At 43.0% G+C, this 25,451-nt stretch overlaps 3 protein-coding genes across 6 annotated transcripts; 1 reads left to right on the top strand and 2 right to left on the bottom strand.

Annotated features, from left to right (window-relative positions):
* Positions 1-1,423: 1,423 nt before the first annotated feature.
* tedc2 (tubulin epsilon and delta complex 2) lies at positions 1,424-8,686 on the bottom strand. 3 transcript variants are annotated; one of them, XM_079520443.1, is made up of 9 exons: positions 8,107-8,686; positions 7,408-7,466; positions 6,752-7,304; positions 6,577-6,630; positions 6,399-6,477; positions 5,823-5,970; positions 5,186-5,278; positions 3,350-3,543; positions 1,424-2,361 (listed from the first exon to the last, which is right to left on the bottom strand). In XM_079520443.1, the coding sequence occupies exons 1-9, from the start codon at positions 8,232-8,234 to the stop codon at positions 2,212-2,214; spliced, it is 1,458 nt and encodes a 485-aa protein (XP_079376569.1). In that variant the 5' UTR covers positions 8,235-8,686; the 3' UTR covers positions 1,424-2,211. The 3 variants fall into 3 exon arrangements, with proteins under 3 accessions (XP_079376569.1, XP_079376570.1, XP_079376571.1); XM_079520444.1 differs by having other exon boundaries at positions 8,401-8,686; XM_079520445.1 differs by lacking the exon at positions 8,107-8,686 and adding an exon at positions 7,849-7,878.
* Positions 8,687-15,650: 6,964 nt separating this feature from the next.
* LOC306937027 (testisin-like) lies at positions 15,651-16,855 on the bottom strand (the record flags this gene model as incomplete). Its single annotated transcript, XM_079520701.1, has 4 exons — positions 15,651-15,691; positions 16,000-16,252; positions 16,340-16,482; positions 16,720-16,855. 4 exons carry the CDS (start codon positions 16,853-16,855, stop codon positions 15,651-15,653), a joined length of 573 nt encoding a protein of 190 aa, XP_079376827.1.
* A 5,399-nt stretch (positions 16,856-22,254) lies between these two features.
* Positions 22,255-25,113, top strand: LOC306937474 (tubulin alpha chain-like). Of its 2 annotated transcripts, XM_079521260.1 has the most exons (4): positions 22,256-22,405; positions 23,356-23,578; positions 23,762-23,910; positions 24,013-25,113. In XM_079521260.1, the coding sequence occupies exons 1-4, from the start codon at positions 22,403-22,405 to the stop codon at positions 24,988-24,990; spliced, it is 1,353 nt and encodes a 450-aa protein (XP_079377386.1). In that variant the 5' UTR covers positions 22,256-22,402; the 3' UTR covers positions 24,991-25,113. The 2 variants fall into 2 exon arrangements, with proteins under 2 accessions (XP_079377385.1, XP_079377386.1); XM_079521259.1 differs by having other exon boundaries at positions 22,255-22,405; positions 23,762-25,113.
* Positions 25,114-25,451: the final 338 nt, after the last annotated feature.

Raw genomic sequence — 25,451 nt, 5'->3', positions numbered from 1 at the left:
CTTGAAGGCAAGGCCTTCAAAACTGAACTGAAGCAACACATATATGTCCCTTGTGTCATCAGGGAAACGTGCCATTTCCAGCTGACACTGCTCAAGTGAAGCTGTGCCCACTGCCCAGAATGTGTTCTCTTTGTGACTCAGCTGCCACGGGGTGTTTGTGTGCACAAGGGCTTGCTGCAGCAGGGCGCAGACACCCACGGCCTGCTGTGTGAACCCAGCGCCACCTGTCGCCCAGTCTGGAACAGGCTGTGCCATTCGCACATCATCGGCCAAAGGCAGTGGGCCAAAGGCATGAAAAAAATAATCATGCATGGACAGCCTGAGCCAACACTGCATGGAGCAACAGTTAATCAAACAAATCAACGTTTTGTTTAATGAATTGTTTTGGGGCTTTTTATGCCTTTATTGATAGGGAACAGTAGTCAGACAGGAAAGGAGGAGAGAGATGGGGAGTGACACGTGGCAAAGGCTGTCAGGCTCGGGAGTCTCAGATGTGTTGAAGCTTGTGGCGAAGTATGGAATCAGCCAGTGAGCTGCTGTGTTTCTAAACAATGAATAATGAGCATTCATGGAGGGAAGGTGTGATGCTCTCTAGCAGTTCATCATGTAATGTGTATTACTCTGTCTCACTCACATAATGTGTTTCCTTTTATCTTCAAGTGAAATCCTTACATTTCCCTTTCTGACACGCGTCCCTGGCATTCACACCTCAGGGTGGAAGTAGGGTTTTCTCTGAACACTGATCAGTGATCACTACTAGAGAGAGTCGATTGAGAGTCTGCGACCCATTGTATCACACTAATCACAGTGATCTTCAAATAATACAATATACTTAATAATCATTAACCACTTAAGCCCTATACAAGCCCCATTTTCAAGATACACACATAACTTATAACATGCACCTAGTAGAATTTGGAGTAGGATTTTAAATGCCCAAACTAATATCCGGTCTGAAAGTGGTTAAACTATGGAATCCCCTAGCTTCCCTTGCTAGGCCAGTGACTCTCCTATTTAGTGCTGCTAGCCTGGGAACTAACCTCAAGAATCTGCCAGGCTAATTCAGTGCCACCACTGATGACAAACACACCACTTTAAGGTAACTTTGGATTCTGGGTTTTATGTGTATTTTCAAACGAGATTGATTGTTTACTTTGTCTTTGACTGGAGAAGATATCTGTTGCTGTAGTAGTGCATTGTGAGCATTCATTCTGCATGTAGACTTATTCATTCTTCTCAATATATTCTGGTTAAATCAGTGCCCCCTGCTGGCATTGTGATTACTACACAATGTTAGTCATTGAAGGTAATAATGTAAACACACCATGATACTACAATGATTGCAGATATCACAATAAAAACTAATCTAAATAGACATAAAACATTTGCATACCAAACATTAGCATTCATAGTTGTTGATTAGAGTCGTTGATTTATTCAAAGGAAAAAAGCAAACTACAGACATGCAATGACTGTAGAATGCATTCTATGCTGATGAAAATAGAATGTGTATTAAATATGATTTATGTTTTTTAAATTAGGCATGTTCTGCTCAAAGAGTGTGAAAGAAAAATTAAGCACAAACTGAATTTTGAACACAAAATTTGAGTCTGTGACCTGAATAAATACCATGTAACAATACATGCACTAAAAGATAGATTCCTACCAACAAGCTCTATGCACACAGAATAACTTGTCCTACTTCCGGGCCCCTTCCATACTTCCTTCACAGGTGTTACAGATGATACTTACTTATTCAGGCTCTGTTCCATTCCGGTCAAACAGAGTCAGGGTACTGATATTGTGCATGTTGGCTCACTGGAAACATGTCCCAATAATCCAATATTACTAACCCTACTACCCCTAACCTGGCCTAACCTAACCCTAACACTAACCGCACACAGAAGACACGGGTGAGTCTTAGTCTTAACCGGCCACGTACGTATGTCGGACTATAGGGACGTTGGACTAACGTATGCCCCCCCTCAAAGTGTCTTTGAGTGGGTTCCAAATGGCCCTGTATGGGGGTCCTTGAAATTGAAAAGTTTGACAACCACTGTACATTCAATGGAACAGAGCCTTAATTAGTATCATCGGTAACACCTGTGAAGGAAGTAGGGAAGGGGCCCGGAAGTAGGAAGTTATTCTGTGTTCATAGAGCCCATTACAGTTCTTAGGTTCTAGTACCTATAGGTGATACATTTTCTGGAGTCAGTCTTGATCGCTGTCCAGTACCAGGGCAGGGAACTTCTCTCCATTGTCTGCCAAAATGGAATAAATGTCTCTAATCACACTGGGCTGGGGACATCCAGGGCCACTTAGTACTGAGGAGAGCTGAGGGAGCAGGCTGCGTGACAGAGCCTGGCAAATGGAGGAATGAGAGTGTTAACCACGCCCTACATGTATACTTTGACGTACGATGAATAGAGGGTATGAGCGTGACATCATCATCATACCCGGAAGTTATGCGGGAACACAGGCAAAAAACTACTTTTCTGGCCATGATAGCCCATACAGCCAAATAGAAAAGTCCTATCCGATTGCATTAAACAACGTTAAACGGCATTAAACTCACTTTGCCAATTCACTTTGCCTGAGCACAACCACTCCTCCGATACACACATCATTAGTCACTTCTTGTCAGTGAGTAGTTTCACCGGGAGGCTGTAACACATGTGGAGGAACATGCTATCCCTCTCAGTTGCGTGGCCACAAAACGGCCTGGCCAATCAGCGGCAGCTAGAGGCGGGATCAAGGCAGCACTGTGTATGCACTGTGCCCGCCTCTAGCTGCCGCTGATTGGCCAGGCCGTTTTGTGGCCGGGCATCAAGTCTGCCTGATAGTTCCCAGATGGGAGCAGGAGGGGGGAACCCAGTGTACTCTCTGCTGCCCCATCTGGCGGAGTCAGGTTATGGCCAACGGGCACCGGTCTAGTCCGCTCAAATGAGGCCAATCCTTAAGTGAAATCATGCAAAAGAAAAGAAAAAACATTGACTAATCGACTAAGCGATTCGCAGTCGACTAAAAATCCCGCCCTAGAGGAATCAAACTCCTAATATAATCTCCATGGTGGTGGGCAGGAAGTTTCCACCCGGATGCCCGAAAGTAAAGATTTAATTTGCCAGATTTGAGCGACCTGCATCTCCTGTTGGTTTATAGGCCTATGTCATTTCCTGAATGAGAGATCTGTGTTCTAGTCCAGCTGCTCTCAAAGTGTGGTCCAGGGACCACCAGGGGTCTTTGAGGGGGTTCTATAGGCCCTATAGAACCCCCTCAAAGCTTTTTGCTTATCCTAGCCAGGTGTGAAACCGGTCAGGTTCATACAGTAGAAGAACATGGTGATCCTTACCTGCTGCAGGTACATGTCCTGTTGTAGCAGTGTCACCCTCATCCTCAGCCTCTCTAGCTCCCTCAGCTCCGATTCTGTGCTGTAGGTGACGGTGGGAGGCAGGGGCGCGTCTAACCTTTCTCCCCACTCACCCTTTACCCCGATCGTGCAGAGACAGCCTCCCTCTGGCCTCCATCGATCCCATGATTCCCACCCTGACGGAAAATAGGGCTATCTTTAGAGTGTGAGCGCGAGCAACTGTACCCTAAAATGTTTTTTCCTTTTCTTTTTTTTTCCTTCTTGCTGTGCTGCCTCAGCTTTAAATAGCCGGGAACTTCGCCTCTGCCTCATCAGGGCGGACAGCTTTAAAACCCCTCTGTTACAGGGAGCGAGGGGGAGGTGGGGTCTGCAGAAGCCAAGGAAAGTACTCGTCTGGCACCGAGGTTACACGGCAGCTCTATTTTCATTTTCCATACGACAAGACGGAGAGGCTCAATTAGCTCGTTAACACGCTCCCCCTCTGATTTACTCCGCAAAGAGCAAATTTGCCCAACTTGCCAGAAATTACACTATTACAATCTTACATTTCAAATGCGACAATAACAAAGACATTTTCTCAGAAAAATAAAATATTGCTAAATAAAATAACTCAAAGTTAATGGCTATTTTTTACTTTCAAAATGTTACAGAAATAGCAAGAAATAGCCACCGCAGTGAGCTTGTATACTGGCTATTTTTGAATGTTTCTGGAATATTAGTTAGTAACAATCGCCTATAATACAAAATGAGGACTCAGGTTGGCTTCAGGGCACACATTGGAACTGGCACAGAGAGCGTTGAAACCGGAAAATATATTTAACCTCTGGGGGTAGCAGGTCAACATTTGTGTGGTGAGAATGGTAAATGTGACTAAATTTGACTGAGGGACTGCCATTGGATTTTTTTGAATTTTTGTTTTTTCATGTCATATGAAAGCAGGGAATCATAGCTTCAAATTGACATATTGGTTGTTCAGTTTGACCCACCAGTTTTGGAGATATGCCTTATAGAGTAATGTCTTGCAGAAAACAGAAAGTTGAGAAAACAGGCTTGAAAGGTTCACTTCTGTGGTCTCTAACATTACACCTAGCTACATGTTTGGGCATTTATTTCATATTTACATGTCGATTTCAGCTCTGACACTTATTTCAGACATGCTCTAGTACAGTATGTGAAGAGTCTGCCTGTGCTATTAACTCATTTTGAAAAAAAATAAAAAGTTTTTCTCCTCTGGTGAAAAGCTGTAATTTGCGCGATGGCAGTCTCTTAGTCAAATCTGGTCACATATGTTGGGAGGCAATGAAAATTACACCATGCACGGTGCGTGCGCTGCTGCATTAGTAATAACCCGATACCCCACATATGCTAATTCAAACACAGCTGGGGGGCTACATTGAACCACAGGGTCACAATTTCACCACCTACGGTATGTCTCCTTTGTTACATAACTCTCTCTCCGTGGAAAGTTGTGGCAAAAGAGCAACCTATTTCAGAGCATACCTATTTACACGCACCTCGACAGTGGGTGTAAACAACGTTTCGATCTTGACAGATCTTCGTACTTCATACTGACCTGACGAAGATCTGTCTGTCAAGATCGAAACGTTGTTTATTAATTCAATAAAGTAATTCTTTACCAAAAGAATGGTGTGCCTACCTCCTTCCAAAAGAGCAACCTATAACAGACCTCTTTATTGTGCGTTCTTATTGAAACTAATTTGCCATTTACTTCTCTGCAAAGCCATAACTGTTCAAGGGGAGTCTTTGTCTCATGAGGTAGAGTGTAATTATTATGTTATAATGAGCCAAAACCCCTACCTCGTTTCACCTGGGATGCCGATTTTCGGAGCTCTGCGGCCATTATCTCCAGGCTTTCAGGTGTCACATTAGTTTCTTTGTTTTCCCCACTGCCTGTACAAACAAGAAAAACACATTAAAGAATTACGATTCAGGCAATCAAAAGATAATTGGAAACATATTGTCAATATTATTTAAGAAAATATTCTAAATGCTTTGGGTTTATTACATTCATCAGGTTTTTGTGAAATTAATTTATATAGATATATGAACAAAGGACAAAATCCCAATCCAATTATGAAAAACGAATTAATGAGTTAATTTGTAAATCAGTTTGGAGGATTTGGCAGCACTAAGCTGTGGAATTAATCACAGCCTTTAAACATCAGTCTAAAAGTCTGATTTAAAGCAGATCAAAAGCTTAAAATCATGGATTTAAAAGCTAACTACATGTCGCAAATGTGACACATTGTGAGCTTGCACATCAGCTATTTTCGGTGTGCGACACCAGTGTACGCCGGTGCCTAAATGAAGCATAAATAAACGCTCAATACCCGCCCTGCAGTGTTCCATTCCAGATTATTGTTGTCTCGACCCACACACTTCTTCCCATCCCTGTCTGTTTGTGCTCCTGTGAGACATTCTGCAGGCTTGTTACCTGGCACTGTCTCAGCTGCGGATGTCTGTTTGGCCAGGACCTGCTGGCTCTGGTAGCTGTGGAGCAGGGCCTCCGCCCGGTGTGTCAGTTTGGCCACCAGAGCCCTGGTCTGATCCGGGCTGCTATGTGGATGGCAATCCTTGGAGAACTAGAGCAGTCGGGGGGGGGGGGGGGGGGATGAGGGGGGGGTGCACCAAGGAGAAACGCACGTCATTCATATAAGTCTTAAGCTTACTTTATACTTCAGAAATAGAATGTTTTCAACCGACAAAAGCATTGACATGCATTTTAATGAGTCTTCTGCTATTATTATCGCACTCGCACAACACTTTGTCACTGAAGAATGAATTAGGATTCAGCCTGAGTGTGATTCAGACATTATATTGTTCTGTACTAATTAAAACTAAATAGATTATATAAATGTGTTGGAAGGAGTAAGGGTGGTGGGTGGATGCAATCTTGGCTAACAAAACTATATTTCTAAATGTAATGATACAACATGAAAAAACATATTCAATGCTTCACTGATCACTTTTTAAGTTGTTTTTGGGTCAAGAATAAAGGAAGGAAGGATACCGTAGCCCTCATTCTCTCCATGAAGTGACTTCTCTCAGGCACAGGATTGCTTTGTACAGCCATTACTTTGTCCCACAACCTGGAGACAGAGATAAAATGTAACGCAATCAAATCACATAACTGACCTGAGAAAAGGCGTCATGTGAAATAGACATTCATAAAAATACATGTTTGGCACCTGTCTTTCTTGCTTCTTAGTGATTTCCATTTCCTTATCTCTTCGGAGGATATCCTGCCATGAAATAAAGACAAACAGATTTGTTAAAGTAAGTAGCACAGAAAACAGAGTCAAACTTTATAATGGGGCTTGACATTGACAGGTGTTTAAAATCTTTATGGATCTAAAAGCATACTCATTCTGTGGAGTTCCAGTGCTGCCTGAGCTTGAGGCAGGTGTTTGCTGCGTATGAGAGAGCACAGAGCCGCCTGCAGCTTTGTCCAGGCCCCCATCACTCAGCAGGTGGCCTTGAACAGACCCACTGTTTGGGGAACTCTGCTTTTCTTTCCCAGCTGACGGGCGAGGAAGGTCTGATACAGGATATTTCTGGATAGACTTGCTATTATTATTCACTCTGCTTCTGCTTTGTCCGGGATAGCGATCGGTCGTACCTATTCCACCAGCCACGGAGGATAATGATGCTCCAGACTTTGTGGGTTCTTTTCTGACCAGGCTGGTTGACCTGGAAGCAGAACTACTTCTGTGGTTGTTTCTAGAGTTTCCAGGGGCCTTTGTACCTCCCTTGTTCTTGGCCACTGTGCAACCTGCTTGTTTGTTAGTTCCAGACTGTCCGTCACTGTTTTGAGGTTCTTTAAATGGTCCTATACCACTGCGGATGCGCATGGCTTTCTCCAGTGCTTGTTCCAATAATTCTATTTCCTCTTGTTCCTCTGGTAGAAGTTCTGGGGCTGAAAATGAAAGCACACATGGTTGTTATTACTGATTTCTGACTCCACCTCATTGGCTACAATGTGTTTTGTAATAACTGAACAATGTACATTTTATTATTACCTTTATTGGAATTATCTGCCAATTCCAAGTCCTTGGAAACAATCTTGGTTTGTGGTTTTCTGGGGACCAATGCATTAATGTATTACGTTTATTAACAGTAAGAAGAAAAATAAGGAAAAAAGCACAGATAGGATGCTAAACCCAATAAATCACTACACACACACACACACACACACACACACACACACACCATGTATTTATGTCCACACAAAGCATATGCATACAAGGACACAAACTCACACACACCGACACACGGTTCCACAAACTTGTCTGTGATCATGAAGCCACTTTTAATTGAATTGCATTTAATTCATATTGACTGATTCACGGTTCCCCTGTCGTAATCGTAATTTATGCTATTGCTAATAACAATCTGAGTACAAACAAACTTAACTGTGAAGCGACTTATGCATTATAATTAATATTGACTGGTGTACGCACCAATCAATTCTAATTCTTCACCAATTAAGTACAAGCGCAATAATCGCGCGAGAAAAGGCACTGCTGAGATTCGAACTCAGGATCTCCTGTTTACTAGACAGGCGCTTTAACCAACTAAGCCACAGCGCCGATGCACAGAATGGAGCGTGCAGCCTACTTGGTCGTGTCGACTGCCTCGCCCACGATGCCCAAAATAAAACACAGGCGAGCTGAACTTTTCACTCCGTAACTATGAGCAATAACTAAAAGGAGACTTACAAGGACTGCAGAATTTCCCTGTAGAGCTGAATATCGTCTTTTAACGTGGCTTGTTCCTTTTTGGTCAAACTGATGGCTTCCTCCACCGCTGTGAGCAGTGACATCATGCTATTGTTGTGCAGTGACATTACATATCCTTGATACAACAAGTAATATATTATATAATATTAATATGACCGATAAACGTCCTAGCTGTGATCAAAAGCTGAGTGACAATGACAACTGATAAGTCAATATAAAACAACCACCGCCGGGCTGGGCTGCAGCAGCGTGTAGTCATGCAGACTCACTCACTTGCTATCTTGAAGCCCCGGTTGTTATACTCAGAAATAAAGTTATGTCCTTGGATGAGTTGGATGAGGATCGCATTGAGGAACCACCATACTCTATGGGAACCACCGGGAACCACAAATCCATCCTGGTTTGTTTGTTTTTCTTGCTGACGCGCGAAAGGGAATAGAACGGATACGGAAGTATTTTGTTTCTGAAAACATTCGCGGCAGCGGGGTGAAATTAGCCCTAAAACGCTTCTAACAGTCTGTGCGTATGACAGACAAAAAGGCGCTGAAACATATGACTGTCATAAACCATGGCTAATTTTAAACTAGCATCGCCATAGTTAGCTCACTTTAAACAACTGAGAGGGAACCACCAACTTTTTCGAATTCTCGCGAGTGCATGCTGTTCAGTCTCCATGGAAACGTGGACGCTGTTTCCTGGTCGTCAATCCGGGAACCCATCTGCAAAACAAAGGGAAAACAGCGCCCTCTTTCAGACTACCTGGTCGTTGACTGAAAATAACTGCCATTGGCAACTATTTCTACCTACCTACCACTACCTACCTGACCTACAGTGTTGTCAAAATATTACTTTAACAGTAATATACTACTTATTACTTATTACTTTTAAAAAAAGGAATAAAGTTACACTACTTATTACTCCCTGAGAAAGGTAACTAGTTACTTATTAGTTATTACTTTACTTATTACTTTTTTCTCTCGCCTCCAGTAATTAGGTTGTTGGTTCGTTGCACTCCCTCTGGTGTTGTGGGTGTGGACTTTGTTAACATTAAGGAAGTATCTAGACAGGTACATGGGTATCTTGGTGGTGTATCGAATCTTGTGGACCAGACCCATTGCAAGATGCTGTACCAAAATGTGGAACGCCCTACCAACAGTCATTAAGACATGCAAATCCCTTGACTCCTTCAAAACCGCTCTCAAAGGGCACCTATGGATGGCTGAAATTCGAAACTGGCCCCCGTAAAATCTGAATCCCCCACCCACCCCTTTCCCCCCTCACTGTATATGTTTTTTCCCTTTTTACATCCACTATGATGATTTCCTGTTTTTGGCTATATAGAAGTGTATATTTGTACGTCTCTTAATGTTATGATGAATTGAACATGGTGGACCCTATTGTAAACAAGTGTAATGCTTTATGGTGTCGTCCACAGTTAAGAGTTTTGTATTGAGTTGTGCTTGAAATGTACTGTAATTCTCCAATCTGTTAATAAATACTTAAATCAATCAATCAATTGAAACACTATCAGATTTAAACTGATGAATGGGTTCTCTCTCCTGATTGGATATAATTTGTTGTTACCTACATACAAAATGTATAGAAATGTGCACGTCTATAGAAATGATTACTATCAGAATATAGCTGAATATAACTTATTTTTATTTTTTCTCCAAAATATCACTTACAGCTTATGTTACGGTACCCAATTATACATACCTTATCAGCACTTTTAATTACATGTGTCACACTAACTAACCATCTGGTGACTCAGAATGAACAGCTGTCGAGTGGCTTATGGGTGGCATTCAACACCACTGTAACCTGCATTGCTTATTTTCAGTGACTGTGCAGACTGTACAACTAGGCCTACAGAAACAGCAAGACTTTCTTGGCCAAACTGTTATTCTCTCATCATCATTTATTTGACCCATTAAGACCTGAGGCATGCAGATTCTACAAATGCCTTCTATTTGAACAGAGGAAGAATGTTTTTCAGAAAAGCACCAAATTCAGAAAAAACATTTGGTTTATCAGATTGCCGTAATAAAATGTATTCTGCCTGCCTCCAGTGCAACATAGCCTTATAAAAACAATTAAGTCTGAACCTGGAAAGCTTTAATTAGTTGGGTGATTGATTTATTGTTTGTTTGTTTGTTCGTTCGTTTGTTTGTTTGTTTGTTTGTTTGTTTGATTGAATGCATATGCATGGGAATATGTAGCCTACCGTACATACAGTATCTGTCAAAAGGATTAAACACAACAAAGCTTTGAGAGCTGAAGGTGGCAGTGAGGCTTAACCTGGTTTAACCTGTTATTATGGTGCTTTCCCTGGGTATAGTTTGCACATCAATCCTTGACTGACTCTCTCTCTCTCTCTCCCCCCCTCCCTCTCTCTCTCTCGCCTTCATATTAATTCATTCTTGCACTTTCCCAGAGGTGCTAAGTGATATACCAGAGATTGCTGTGGAAACTTGAACAGCCGCTGCATGTGTGTGTGTATAAGTGTGTATGTGCGTCACGTGCGTGGTTGATCTGAGGCCAAGCAGTCCTACATCATAACAGTGTCCTGAAAAAGCCCAGCAGAGCCCCGTCTAGCCAGAGTGAAAGGTCAGCAGCAGGATGCTCAATGGTGGTCAGGTCAGTAGACATGGATGACGGTGCATAGTTGTCAACTAGAGTTGCGATGCAGAAGAGTAGACACTCTTGAAGAGTTCCCTAGCTGCTTGGTTCCCTAACCAGAGTTCCCCTGGATAAGTGATAGGTCTTATGGTTCACAATGTTAAGATATCTTACAGGTTTCTTTTTGAATAAAAAACACTACAATCTCGGGTTCGAAATCAAGTGGGGGCTTGTCTTCCCCTACCAAAATAGCTGATCTACCAGAGCTCTCACACAATGCACTGTGATGCATCGGTTTGTGACATGCAACAAAGTATAATCAAGCTTTAATTCTGCATAATTCTGCCCCATTTATTTAAGGGAAGATTTGTCTTTGGTTGAGTGGTGGTACCGTGGTACAATGCTTGGTTTCCCATGTGGGTTTGAATCCAGCTGGTTAAGCTGACACCTATCCTGTTGTTGGTGCAATGGTGACACTGGCATCCAACGCAAACCTAAGGTTGTGTTATTGTGTATGTACTGTATTGTGTATTGTGTTCAACCATGCAGGCTTTCACTGAAGTCTGATTTATCTGACCAATCCACGGAACACTTCCCATAGCAATTAGCTGTAATAGCATCAAGTTACCGGCTCCATCAGAGGGCAGTGAATCATCTCATTAGCTCTTCTGCCTCTCCACCACCAACCCCCCGTGGCTCCACAGGATGCTCGGCCACCCCACCAACTGAGCAAAGTGAGCATGTGACATTGCAGCCGGCTGCCAGACAAATAACAGGCTGTACACACAGTGACTTGTTCTCTCTCTCTTTCTCTCTCTCTCTCTCTTTCACACACACACACACACACACACACACACACACACACACACACACACACACACACGCACGCACGCACGCACGCACGCACGCACGCACGCACGCACGCACGTTGTCACTTGTATAACTGCACAAACAGATGAAAACCCCACTTTAAATGATCATTTGTAAGACTGTCCCTGGCTGAATACTCTAGCTAGCACAGGGTAAACTGGACATAGAGCCAGGGTGTTTTCCTAACTGTCCAAATGGGATCTGCCATAATATTGGTACTTTATGACTGCCCATTTTACTTAGCCTGATTGCCTCAGACTGAAGTGGACGGGGTCTATGGTGTGTGGAGTGGACCTATGCAGGCAATACATTTTACTGGTAATAGATTGCACATTTTATTAGCGTGCAAGTACTAGTTTCGCCCAGGACGATGTGTATGCACCGTCCCAGCAAATGACGTAATGACTACTTGTGCCTGATACGGCAGTGGTGTCAGACTACATACATGTATACATAGGAGCATTACCTCTAATCCTCCCGACACTAAAACATATCGTCATTACGTCACCATCGAAAACCAATTACACTCATTGGCATTGGGACCTTTAATCCACATCTTTATTACGTCATCATTGAGAACTAGTCATCATTGAGAGGCTGAGAGCTAGCATATGACGCCAGTTATACGCTGACGTCATATGCTGGGACGGTGCATACGCATCAAAAGTAACCACAGTATACCACTAATCAACTTACAAATTACATATACATATACATAAAGGCATTTCCTGTAAGCCACCCGACATTGATCGAGATATACGTCACCATCGAAGGCATTGGGTCCTTTAATCCACATCTTTATTACGTCATCATTGAGAGCTAGTCATCATTGAGAGCTAGCTATACCAGTTATACCCTGACGTCATATGCTGGGACGGTGCATACGCATCAAAAGTAGTAGTCCTTTAATCGACATCTTTATTACGATATACTTCATAATACTACTTTTTTACGTGCAAAAAGTAGGTACGTAGCAAATGGCTAAACCTAATAATTCAATATTTCAATCGTTCTTTCAAAGAGAAGCTGAGATTTGACAGTTTGTAGCGGTCGACAGTACTTGCGCTCTCTGCTTGCGTAGGCCATTTATTGCCTACTTGTGTGCAACAAGCAAGTAGGCACTCGACAGAGTGCAGTTCTAGTTTATTTATGTTTTGCAAAAACAGATTCAAGCGTTGTAATATCAGGCTTTATGTATTAATATACAAATTAATCATTGTCTGAAGGAGAGTTCCCTTTGGGGTCAGGGTGGCCTATCTAATAACACTGTTAGGTTTATAGTCTCAAAGTTAAAAGTGAAATAATATTTCGTAAATGCAGCCAACTTTGAGTGTTTTCTCTCTCTCGCTCTCTCTCTCTCTCTCTCTCTCTCTCTCTCTCTCTCTCTCTCTCTCTCACTCAGTGAGGGACAGTACAGAGGGTATGCACATGCATAAAGTGAATGGCAAATCGAGTGGCAAAGTGAGTTTAACATTGTTTAACGTTGTTTAATGAAATCAAATAGGACTTTTCTGACTGGATGTATGGGCTGTCAAGGCCAGAAAGATGTCACGCGCATACCCTCAATACTGGCCTGCTAGGACAAATATCACATAACTTTTACCAGTTTAAACTGTTCTTGTTTTTAGTCACTCCTCAATTTGTCTACTGTTGTTTTTTCCACAAAGTCACAATTGGCTACATGTTTCCATTATAATATTAAAATATATACATTCAGTTGAACCCTATAGTATACCCATGTGGGGTAGCTGAGACTACACAGAATACATATTGTACAGTATGTGCTGTATGTATGTGCAGTATATGCTGCTATTGTCTCTCACCTAACCTTAGAAAGCCTATCCTCAAAACAAAACAAAAATAATATTGCATCTGCCTCTAAATGCACAGATAATAACCCTTTTACATTTTTTTGATCAATAAAATGCAAAAATGATTAGGGAATGAAAAACCCATCTTATGAAAGCAATTCAAGGCTTGCTGTATTTCTTAAATGTTCCTTTCCTATTTGCAGCTTCTTTGAAATCATCAGACAAGCAGATTTAGGACGACTTTGTTTTTTTTTATAAAACCACAATTAACAGGATTAGGATGAGTGATTTATTACACGGCGTGTAGCAGCAAAGGAAAAAAATGAAAAGAAAAAGAAAGCCAGACATGTTGGCTGTTTGCTCTTGCAGAGACGTACCAAACTTGCGTCTCTCAAGCCAACAGGTCAAATTCTTTTCCTCATATCCTGAGGAATGTAATGTATTTGAAACATTCCTTTCCTCTCTCTGATCCTGTGTCGAAATGTTTATTTGTATGAGGAAAATGTAACCAAAGGGTAAGGTTTAAAGACTTACACATGGATAAATGAACGCTGCGGATTTGACCATTTACTTGATATCTGTGATGCATTGCATCACATTTTTCACATTTTTCAAAATTGGTTATTGTCAGAATAAACAACATTCTGCCACAAAGTATGAATGCTGTGGTTTTGCATGCGGTGTCTCTCATCAAATGTCAGCCCTGAAACCTTTCCATAAACTATTCCATAATTTTGAATGCCTATTGGATTTATTAACCACTTTCAACCTGGTGTCATTATAGGTGAACAGTTTTAAAACACATAAAGACATTTCCAAAATAGCAGATCTGTAAGCTCACAGCCTGTCACATTGTAAGCTTTTATTGCTTTATTAAAAATGTCAACTTTATTTTTAACTAGTAGTTAACTAGTTAATAATCAACTTATTCTGAGCTATTTGTCATACTTTTACTTACTATTAGTTAATAGTTAGGCCATAAAAACCATTAATGAATTAATGGCATGTTGAATAAATGATGAAAATAATGAATTGCAGGAGGAATTGAAAGTATGGCGTGTCCATTTATTTCACACTCACGCTGACAACACAACAACACACACCTCGATCTTCCCCCCAAAGCCCGCCCAATCCCCTTAAAAGAACCCTGTTGAATTATGCCCTAAGAGCATCACTACATACTTTTACTTTTGGTACTTTAAGTCTGTTTTGAAATCAGGACTTTTACTTGTAACAGAGTATGTCTACATGGTGGTTCATGTACATGACTTAAGGCCTATTTATAGTCTGGATTTTCGGTGGTGAGGTGACCACCGCTCCGGTGGTGAGCTGACCACCGGAGCTGAAATAACGTTGAGCGGTGGTGAGTAAAAACAGAGAGAAGGGCTGGAGCGGTGGCGGTGGTTTGCTCTTCACCGCGGCTCGTGACGTCATGTTGTAGTTCGGTGGTCACCTAACCACCGAAAATCCAGACTATGTATGAGCCTTTATTCTAAAATTGTACTTCTTGCCTCACTGCTTCATGCTGGTGGAGAAGGGCGGATAGTTAGGGGGGAAGTTATTGAGGGCCCTTGTAGGTTTCTTGAGCGGAAGCCAGTGAAGGTCATGCTGTGTTGTAGTCTTTGGAGCGAATGCACATGTAATGTGCTGAACATGTTGGAGTTGCAGTAGTCAAGGACTCTTCTCCTCCTTAGTCCATGATCTGGAAACAGAAAAACAAGACAAAGAGCATGTATTTATTCATCTAATTTAATCTAGACCATTAATCCATAAATAATATTTATTTGTACAAGTAAATGGTGTAACCTGCGATTTAAGGGTTACATGGAGTGAACTGTTTGAATTTGCATCTACAGTCATGAATCTTTGACGTTCTTTGAACATGAATGAACATTGTCAGGAGCATCACAGAATTATGTGTCTCTGCCGTTCCTCATGCCTGCACTACTGTGTGTGTGTGTGTGTGTGTGTGTGTGTGTGTGTGTGTGTGCATGTGTGTGTGTGTGTGTGTGTGTGTGTGTGTGTGTGTGTGCACGCGTGTGTGCACGCGTGCGTGCGTGCGTGCGTGCGTGCGTGCGTGCGTGCGTGCGTGCGTGCGTGCGTTATGGAATGTACACAATAAAATCATCAGTGTTAATCTTACTCTGAAAGTGTACATATTGAACGAGATTGCAAAACGTTACCTTGCCTCCCATGCACCTTCCGCTCGCCTCCCACCATTCACTCCTCCACACTGAACTCCAGATCAAGGTCAACCTGGTCTGAGGACGAGACAAGCGGGAGACAACACTGTAACACACAAATGACAGCCTTCACAGACCGTGTACCTGATCATGAAACCATAAACAGACAAACCACACTATATTGGTGGAAGTCCGATTACTACAAACAGAGTACATTAAAGACTGAAATCGCATTGGCCCTTATCAGCCATATCATTCAGGTCTTTAACTGTGAGAGTGTGAAATGTACTCTTCCATTTGTATGTTCTCTGGGGGTGCTTGAAATGAAAAGGTTTGAGAACCACTGGTCTATGGACTGTGTATTTATTAGGCTACTCCAAACCCACCTTCTGGTACTGAGCCAACAGCAGCTGGCAGGCTGGGGCGGTTAGAGCTGCTCTCAGTGTCTGGCACTGTGGACTCGAAGCGGATGAAGCACAGGCCAGTTTTGACAATGGACTCGATCCACTCCTCGCAGTGGTCCACTCTGGCGTAGACGCCGGGCAGACTGGGATGAGCACAGCCCCAACCCCAGCTAACAACTCCAGACTGGACCCAGTCGGAGCCGTATTTGCTGACCATTGGACCTCCAGAATCGCCCTGATAAGACATAAATTAACATTGTTTTACTCTTCAGTTATACTCAGGTATGGCTAAAATTTAAATGGCATCTGAATGGCATTATACCTGACATGAGTCCTTGCCTCCTTCCAGCAAACCAGCACAGATCATGTCGTCTGTGATTAGTCCTGGATAGCTATGGTTGCAGACTTTGTTGTCGACAACTGGAACCTGGACTTGCTGCAGAACCATAGGGCGCGGCAGAGGGACTGTAGATAGAGACAAGACAGTAGAACAACGTATCAGTCTGCAGCCTCTCACTGTAGTGACTGCCTTAAACAGTTAGGTATAGTATTGATCACTTTCAATCATGCTGGCATGTTGTATTAAAACTCGGCTGTCAAAACATTATTCAATGGAATTCTACCGTACTTTGCCAAATTCAATGACTTGGCCACCAGGGTGCCATTTTCACCATTTCAAGTGACATGTGATGTCATGCTCACCTCCCTCGTGGATGGCCCCCCAGCCAAGGACCCAGCTGGGAGTGCCGTGGCTGAACACGCTGCCATTGGCTGCCAAACACACAGGTCTGATCTTGTCAGTGAACGGGACAGGAGAAGCCAGCCGGAGCAGAGCCATGTCGTAGGCGTAGGCATTAGTCGCAGGGGCATATGCCGGATGAAGCACAATTTCAGCAACAGCTCTGGACACTACATTTGGACCAGTCAGGTTTCGCTTCCCCAAGACAACATTCACATGTTTTGGGCTGGAAAAAAGAAACATCCCAGTGAACATTTATATTGCTTGTCTTTCTGTGTCAATGTTTTTAGTTTTTTTTGTGTGTTTCGAAAACGTAAAAAAACTGTGAAATAGCTTATTTACAAGCTCACAACGTGTCACATTGTGACACGTTGTGGGCTTTTAGATAATTTGCGTCTGAACTGAAAATAGAAATTGTTGAAAAATGTGGGGAACCGCTGCTCTTAGAAGTTGTTTGTCCTATCAGGCCCTGCTGCCGAAGATTAAGCTATAAATTACGTACTGTAATGAAGTCTGTCTCATTTACCTTCTGTTCTGCCAGCAGTGAGCAGCAGAGAGGACCCATTCACTGTTGATCAGGGAACCACCGCACCTATGGTGATTATACTCCTGAACACTGACCATGAAGGGCCATCTTCCTTCCTTGGCATCCTCACCTCCAACTATAATGTCAGAGGTGTTGAAGGATGGACCAGATCCAGGAGCAGCTGTACCAGAACCTGGAGAGATCAGTGATATATAACATAATGTATACATAGTATTGGTATTGGACTCCATTACATTTACAGTCACAAAGTATTAGGCCTGCTATATACCAATCAAGGGTTAAAAGGTGAAATATAGCAAGCTTGTTCTGTCCTTAATTCACCTGGCCTTGTAAACAGGGGTGTTTCTGGCATAGATATTCACACCAAGGGAAGGAAGCAGGGAGGGAATGTGATGTGCGAGATGGTGCAACGTTTAACACACACACACACACACACACACACACACACACACACACACACACACACACACACACACACACCCACACACACTGACACACACACACACACACACACACACACACACACACACACATAAGCAAGCTGCTCTACACAGTGCTAAATGTACCACACTACAGTTTAATACTAATAATAATATATTACAGGTTATTATATATGCTATTGTACTGGGAAAAAAACACATGTTGGATCATCATTATGTAGATATATAAAACATTGCAATAAAACACATTGTTATGAAACTCTCACAGCTTAGGCCAACGATCAAGCCGACGATGGCAGACAGACTTCCAACAGCACAGACGTAACGATTGCACCATTTGAACTGGGCTGGATGAAGAACTGGAGAGGACACACGCACGCACGCACGCACGCACGCACGCACGCACGCACACACACACACACACACACACACACACACACACACACACACACACAGACAGAGAGAGAGAGAGAGAGAGAGAGTTAGAAAAGCAAGGTCAGGTGCAAAATATTTGAACCTATTAAAAGGTAGTTACATTTACCATTATATAATATTAGCATTATTTTGTAGTATTTTTCTAGTCGTAGTAAAATCTCTTACCATCTGTCATATTGTCAGTCAATTCAAGCTCAGAGCCTTGCATGCTGCAGACAGCCATGATGTCTGTCTGATCGTGTCACAACGAGACGGTGAAAACAACAATTTATACACGTTCATATCAAAAACGCCTACTGTCAAGTGTTACATTGCATCGCAAAATAGGGACACAAAATGATGTGTCACTGCTGGCGATATCACAAATCACATGTTTTTCCAAGACTATTGTGGCAATTCAGTTATGCCAATGAAGTACTGTTTACAGCAGCTGTTCTCGTCACGTATTTGGCCGGACGGATGTCCATCTGAAAATGTTTTGTGACAGAGACCCCATACAGGAATTGTGTTTTAAGGAAAAAACAAAAAATAGATTCCAAATGTTTTACACTTTTTGAAAATTAGATCTTTTGTCACAGCTCATGCTGCCGAGATTACATACATTTTATGAAACAGTTTAAGACATAAAACACAAATCAAAACTTCATGTAAGGAGAGACATCATTATACAGACATTGAGACAAAACACAAGTTAAAAACAGTTACATATTGAGGTAGGGAGGTTCAAAAGCAGGTTATTAAATTGACCATAGGATATTGGGGTGTTCATTTCAATGTTTGTTGTAAAGTGTTCCATGTGGTGGGGGCATCGAAGCAAAAAGCTGATTTACCTAATTCAGATTGGACGGATGGGACCTCTAGAGAAAGCCATTCACTTGAACGGGTCTGGCGAGTATTTCTTTTCCATTGTAACAGCAATGTGATGTATGGAGGTAGCTTCCCATCAATGGCTTTAAAAATAAACTGGTGCCAGTGCATGGTTCTCCTCTCAGAGAGGGAAGACCAACCTACTTTATCGTAAAGGGTGCAATGGTGAGTGCTATAGTTTTCACCTGTAATAAACCTTAGTGCTGAGTGATAAACTGTATCTAGGGGTAGAAGAGTGGTAAGGGCAGCATTTCTATAAATAACATCACCGTAGTCCAGAACTGACATGAAAACAGCATCAACAACCCTTTTCCTACAGATCATTGGGAAGTTAGCTTAACTTCCCAATGATCTATCCCCACCTTTAAAAAGAGGGGTTACGTGGGCCATTTTCCATAAACTGGGGAAAACACCTTCACTGATTGAGAGGTTAAAGATATGGGCAAGAGGTTCTGCAATGATTGGGGCAGTTAATTTAATGAAAAATGGATCCAAGTTATCCTCCCCTGGTGAGCTCTTTGCGTTCATATTTAATAATTCGTCTAATACAGAGCGAGGGGTGAAGGGCTTAAAAGAAAAAGATTGACGATGGTCCAATTGGTAAGTGATATCTAGAACGTTTACAAGGGGTCCTGTATGCGTTTTTTCAAATAAATTCCCTGCATCTTCGAAGTGTTTGTTAAAGGCATGGCAGATATCCGCTTGATCTCCAAGCACCAGGTTATCATATTTAATGTGAGTAGGCAGAGTATTTGCGGATTTATGTTTTTTTTAAATCAATAGCTTTCCAAAGGTGACGTATTTCATTAGCAAAATAGCCCTTGGCCCCTTTATGCACACAGATGCAGTGCATTGTTTGAAATCTTTAGACCAACGTTAATGTTTACTTTAATGATCTGACTTATTTTTTCTATTATTCTTATAGTATGTGGTATAATGTGTTTGATAAACAGAAACAGAAATTTTCAGGTGAGCTGCCAATTTCATCAGGAAAGAGACCCTTCCTCTCCAAGGAGTCGGTCCAGAACCTTATCCAGAACTCAGTCATCTCCAGCTGTGTGTGCGTGCGTGCGTGCGTGCGTGCGTGCGTGCGTGCGTGCGTGCGTGCGTGCGTGTGTGTGTGTGTGAGTGTGTGTGTGTGTGATCATTTCTGAGTACTCCAGCAGACTTGACTCAATCCATGCATCGCCCCTGCCACTCATCATGAAGCTGGAGGCAGTCAGAGTATTTGGCATTAGCCAAAGTACAACACCTATTCTCCAATGTACATGTTCCACGAAAGTCACTACGTGATTTGACTGACAAAACTGTACAGTTAGTGAGACAATGGACTGGCCTAAACACACACACAACATGTGACATTATATTCCACAGTAAAGGTGAGGGTGGTCTTATCTGGGGGTCCCCAATTTTGAAACTTCCACTGACTAATGCCCGAGGTCGCCTCCTATGGGCACAACAACAAAGACAGAGACAACATTGGACTGAGTTGAGATTACAAGGAAAGACTGCATATCTTCCTGCTGCGGACCATTCTGTCTCTCACTCTGTGTTAAAAAATGTTGCCATTGATGAGTGCATTGTTGTTTTTACTTAGATGAAACCATGTCCCACATCTTAAATGGTTGCCATGTTTACAGGGGCCTCTACATAAGTAGGCATGACAGAATAGTGGATTTGATATCGAAAGACATCTCTTCCATTTTCAGGTCCTCCATCATGCTTCATAAGCATTCTACTGTGAAGCCGAGGATGTTTAACCTGTGTAATGATGATTCTGTGTTCTCTAACATTTCAGCTAGGGCATGTGCATAAGTTGGTTGTGAGGGGCATGGCCGGCCTTTCCAAAAGGAGAGCCAAGCAGTTAGCAAGGTACTGCTCAGTTTCAGTGTGTGTGTGTATGTGTGTGTGTGTGTGTGTGTGCGTGCGTGCGTGCGTGCGTGCGTGCGTGCGTGCGTGTGCGCAAATGGTAGGCTACTGGTCTGGCATGCATACAAATCACCCTTAGTCACCATTTCCCAGTAGAAAAAAAAGCATGTTTTATTTTTAAAATGGAAAAACCCAACTTGAAGGTCACAATGTGCATTTTAAAATGAAAAAGCCTTTTGGTTTTTTTATTGTATCTATGCGAAACTCCTATTTTAACATTGTAACCACCACACATGAATGGAATGTTCTGAAAGTCTCAGTATTGTGAGATCATGCCTATACTGACTTGTTTGCCCTTTTTGTCTCCACCTGGCCGAATGCATGGGGAGAGAGTATGTTTTGCACTCTGTCCGTGTGTCTGTCCGTCCGTTTGTTCATCCGTCCGTGTACAGCTAATCTCCGGCACCGTCAACCCGGTCAATGCCACAATTTGCACACACTCCCTGGATGCCATCGATGAACCTGTATGCCAACGATGAACGATGAACCTGCCAACGAAGTCCACACCCATAACACCAGAGGAAGTTCAACAAACCATGTGCAACCCAGATTCGGCACAAACAAGGGGCTAAATTATTTTCGCTCTATGCCACCAAAATGTGCACGGAACGCCCTACCAACAGTCATTAAGACATGTGAATCCCTTGACTCCTTCAAAATCGCTCTCAAAGGGCACCTACGGACGGCTGCAATTCGAAACTGGCCCCCATAAATCCCCCACCCACCCCTTTTTCCCCTCACTTAGGCCTATTTGTTTTTTTCCCCCCTTTTACACATTACCTCCTCTATGATTATTTCCTGTTTTTGGATATATAGTAGTGTATATTTGTACGTCTCTAAATGTTATGATGAATTGAACATGGTGGACCCTATTGTAAACAAGTGTAATGCTTTATGTTGTCGTCCACGGTCAACAGTTGAACAGCTTGTTTTTCAATTCAATCGAACACGCACGCACACACACACGCACACACACACACACACACACGCACACACACACACACACACACACACACACACACACACACACACACACACACACACACACACACACACACACACACACACACACACACACACACACACACACAGAGTTTCCGACCATATCCGATCTAGAATCACACCGTTTCCGTTTCCGCTCTAGACGCACAGACCGGAAGAGAAGGCAGAACCAATCAGTGCGTATCTATGAAATCAACGCGTTTGATTAGTTGCGTGCCCGTTACAGATGCTCTGATGATGCTGCGATTAATAGCCGATCTACAAGGTCATTCGCTTCGCGATACGATGCGTTGACAACTTGTAGATCGGCTATTACACGGCCGCAACCAAGTATTAATCACGTGTAGTGACCAGTGACTGGAGGAAGGAAGTGATACAGCTGCTGAATCAAGTCAACGTGGTGGGTTTCAGCATCGAACAGACAAAATGGTGAGTATAAACAATTCTATCTTTCTTTTTCGGAATGTGTTGTTTTGGGATAAATTAAGAGAAACCGAAACGCTTTCATTTGGTCTCAAATTGACTGCGACTGACTTGTTTCCCCAGGGCCTGATTTTGTAGATTCTCTTTCCCTTTCCCAGTATATGTTAAAACAAAATGCACAAGGGTAAAAACACGAGAGAAAGGGCAATGCAGGCCGAGGTAATACAATGAGTATATGGTCATTTGATTTGACGCGAGGTTCGGGCATATTAAGATTTAGCTCCATCTGCACCCCCCCCCCCCCCCCCCCCCCCCCCCCTGCTGAGTTAGCTATGGGTGAGGTCACAGCTGCGGCTAGATTTGGTTCTTTTTTTTTGCTGCAGTAGAGACCTGAACTAGATGACAAACAAATGTCACAATGTAGAAGTTTGTTAATCAGTTGAAGGAGATTAGATCTGTAGGCTCACTGTGGGCTTTGCTACACTAAAGGGAACAGTAACTCCTGTAATGGGATGTAGCATTATACCCTTGACGTCAATATGCCTGGCATTTATTGTCCAAGCCCGACTGTCATTCACACACCTAACCCACCCATGATTTAGCTACAACTTTGTGTTTACCCTTCTGTAGTTGTACAACTGGCCTAGGCTTTCATGCCCCTAAAGCATTGTTATGTTGGGTAGTTTGTCTATTGGCAAAAATAAAGTCTCAAATCTCCTATTGCATTATTAAAACTCTACCATTTGTTTGATGTACTTCTACATAGCTTCACTCCACATCATACAATGGTAGAGTGAAGTCATCAGGCCCAATGTGCCTAGGGAGTGGCTGACATTACTTTTATTTTAATTATTGTATTTGTTGACATTGTATTTACAATTTCCAGTTATTTTTTTCTCCACAATCAATTGAGAATTCTCATTTATTTTTTTTGGTTTTCACTTCTTCCTCTACAGCGTGAGTGTATCTCTATGCATGTGGGCCAAGCCGGAGTCCAGATGGGCAATGCCTGCTGGGAGCTGTACTGTCTGGAGCATGGCATACAGCCTGACGGACGGATGCCCAGTGATAAGACTTTTGGTGGAGGAGACGACGCCTTCAACACCTTCTTCAGCGAGACTGGAGGAGGACAGCACGTCCCCAGGGCCGTCTTTGTCGACCTGGAACCCACTGTCATTGGTCAGTAGGTGTCACAGCAGCACCACGATAAATGAACCATTTACCACTTGTAGGCAGCTACTGTCAATTGTATAATTCATTATAGTAAGACTTTCATTTCATTAACAAAATGTACTGTAAGAAGCCATTTTCTTCAAAACTTTGAACAAAGTAGTCAACTAACCCTAAACTTTCCATTTACAGATGAGGTGCGTAAAGGAACATACCGCCAGCTGTTCCACCCTGAGCAGTTGATCACAGGAAAGGAAGATGCTGCCAACAACTATGCCCGCGGCCACTACACTATTGGCAAGGAAATCATTGACCTGGTCCTGGACAGAACTCGCAAGCTGGTGAGAACTCTAACTTGGCTGTTCTTGGCCAACTGCTTTGTTTGTGTAGTTTGCTTCAGTTTTGACAGACTAAAGATGATTTTTCGTTGTTTCTCCTTTCAGGCTGACCAGTGCACTGGCCTCCAGGGGTTTCTCATCTTCCACAGCTTTGGTGGAGGCACTGGGTCAGGCTTCACTTCCTTGTTGATGGAGAGGCTCTCTGTCGATTATGGGAAGAAGTCTAAACTTGAGTTTGCCATCTACCCAGCTCCCCAGGTGTCTACAGCTGTAGTGGAGCCCTACAACTCTATCCTAACCACCCACACCACTCTGGAGCACTGTGACTGTGCCTTCTTGGTGGACAATGAGGCCATTTATGACATCTGCCGGAAGAACCTGGACATCGATAGACCAAGCTACACCAACCTCAACCGGCTAATTGGCCAGATTGTCTCTTCAATCACTGCCTCTCTCCGCTTTGACGGTGCCCTGAATGTTGACCTGACGGAGTTCCAGACCAACTTGGTGCCGTACCCTCGTATCCACTTCCCCCTGGCCACCTATGCACCAGTCATTTCTGCCGAGAAGGCCTATCACGAGCAGCTGTCTGTTGCAGACATCACCAATGCCTGCTTTGACCCGTCCAGTCAGTTGGTGAAGTGTGATCCTCGTCATGGTAAATACATGGCCTGCTGTCTGCTGTACCGTGGAGATGTGGTGCCCAAAGATGTCAACTCTGCCATCGCAGCAATCAAGACCAGGCGCAGCATCCAGTTTGTGGACTGGTGCCCCACAGGCTTCAAGGTGGGCATCAATTACCAGCCTCCCACAGTGGTTCCTGGTGGAGACCTGGCCAAGGTCCAGAGGGCTGTATGCATGCTGAGCAACACGACGGCCATAGCTGAGGCCTGGGCTCGTCTTGACCACAAGTTTGACCTGATGTATGCCAAGAGGGCCTTTGTGCACTGGTATGTTGGTGAGGGCATGGAGGAGGGAGAGTTCTCTGAGGCCAGAGAGGACATGGCTGCCCTGGAGAAGGATTATGAAGAGGTGGGTACTGACAGTGTTGGTGATGAGGAAGATGAAGGAGAAGAGTACTAGAATGCCACTCTGAGAACTTGTTCATTTTCCTGTCATTTTGAACTTGATCACTTGTCTGTTTGTGTAATCTTTTAAAAGGTGTTAGTGTGTTAAGGCCAAGTTGTATTAAACGATGTAATGACACTGTTTGGCTTCGTCTGAATTTTTTAATGATTGACCAACTGTGGTAGCCTGTGTTGGACAGGTACAGAGTAAAATGTCACAGCACCTGGAATGTCTACGTTCTAAAAATTGACGGTTTGAGTTGTCAAATGTTTAACCTATACATGCAAGCTCTTTATCAGCTACTCCTTGCATGCCATATGTGCATTTAAACAGTACATTCTACAGTTGTCTATTTCAGTAACGGGTGAAATGCTAGTGTTCATCTAAAAGCAAAATGATTTGAACCTTGAAATGCAAGCTCCCAAAGTCATGGGCTGAAACACTGAACCCTGAACCCTTAATTCTGAGAAGAAATT

The sequence above is a fragment of the Electrona antarctica genome (genome assembly GCF_951216825.1).
Source record: "Electrona antarctica genome assembly, chromosome: 14".
NCBI classification, from domain to species: Eukaryota; Metazoa; Chordata; class Actinopteri; order Myctophiformes; family Myctophidae; genus Electrona; species Electrona antarctica.
Note: the sequence above shows the minus strand (reverse complement) of the source record. Positions and strands in the feature narration are given on the sequence as shown.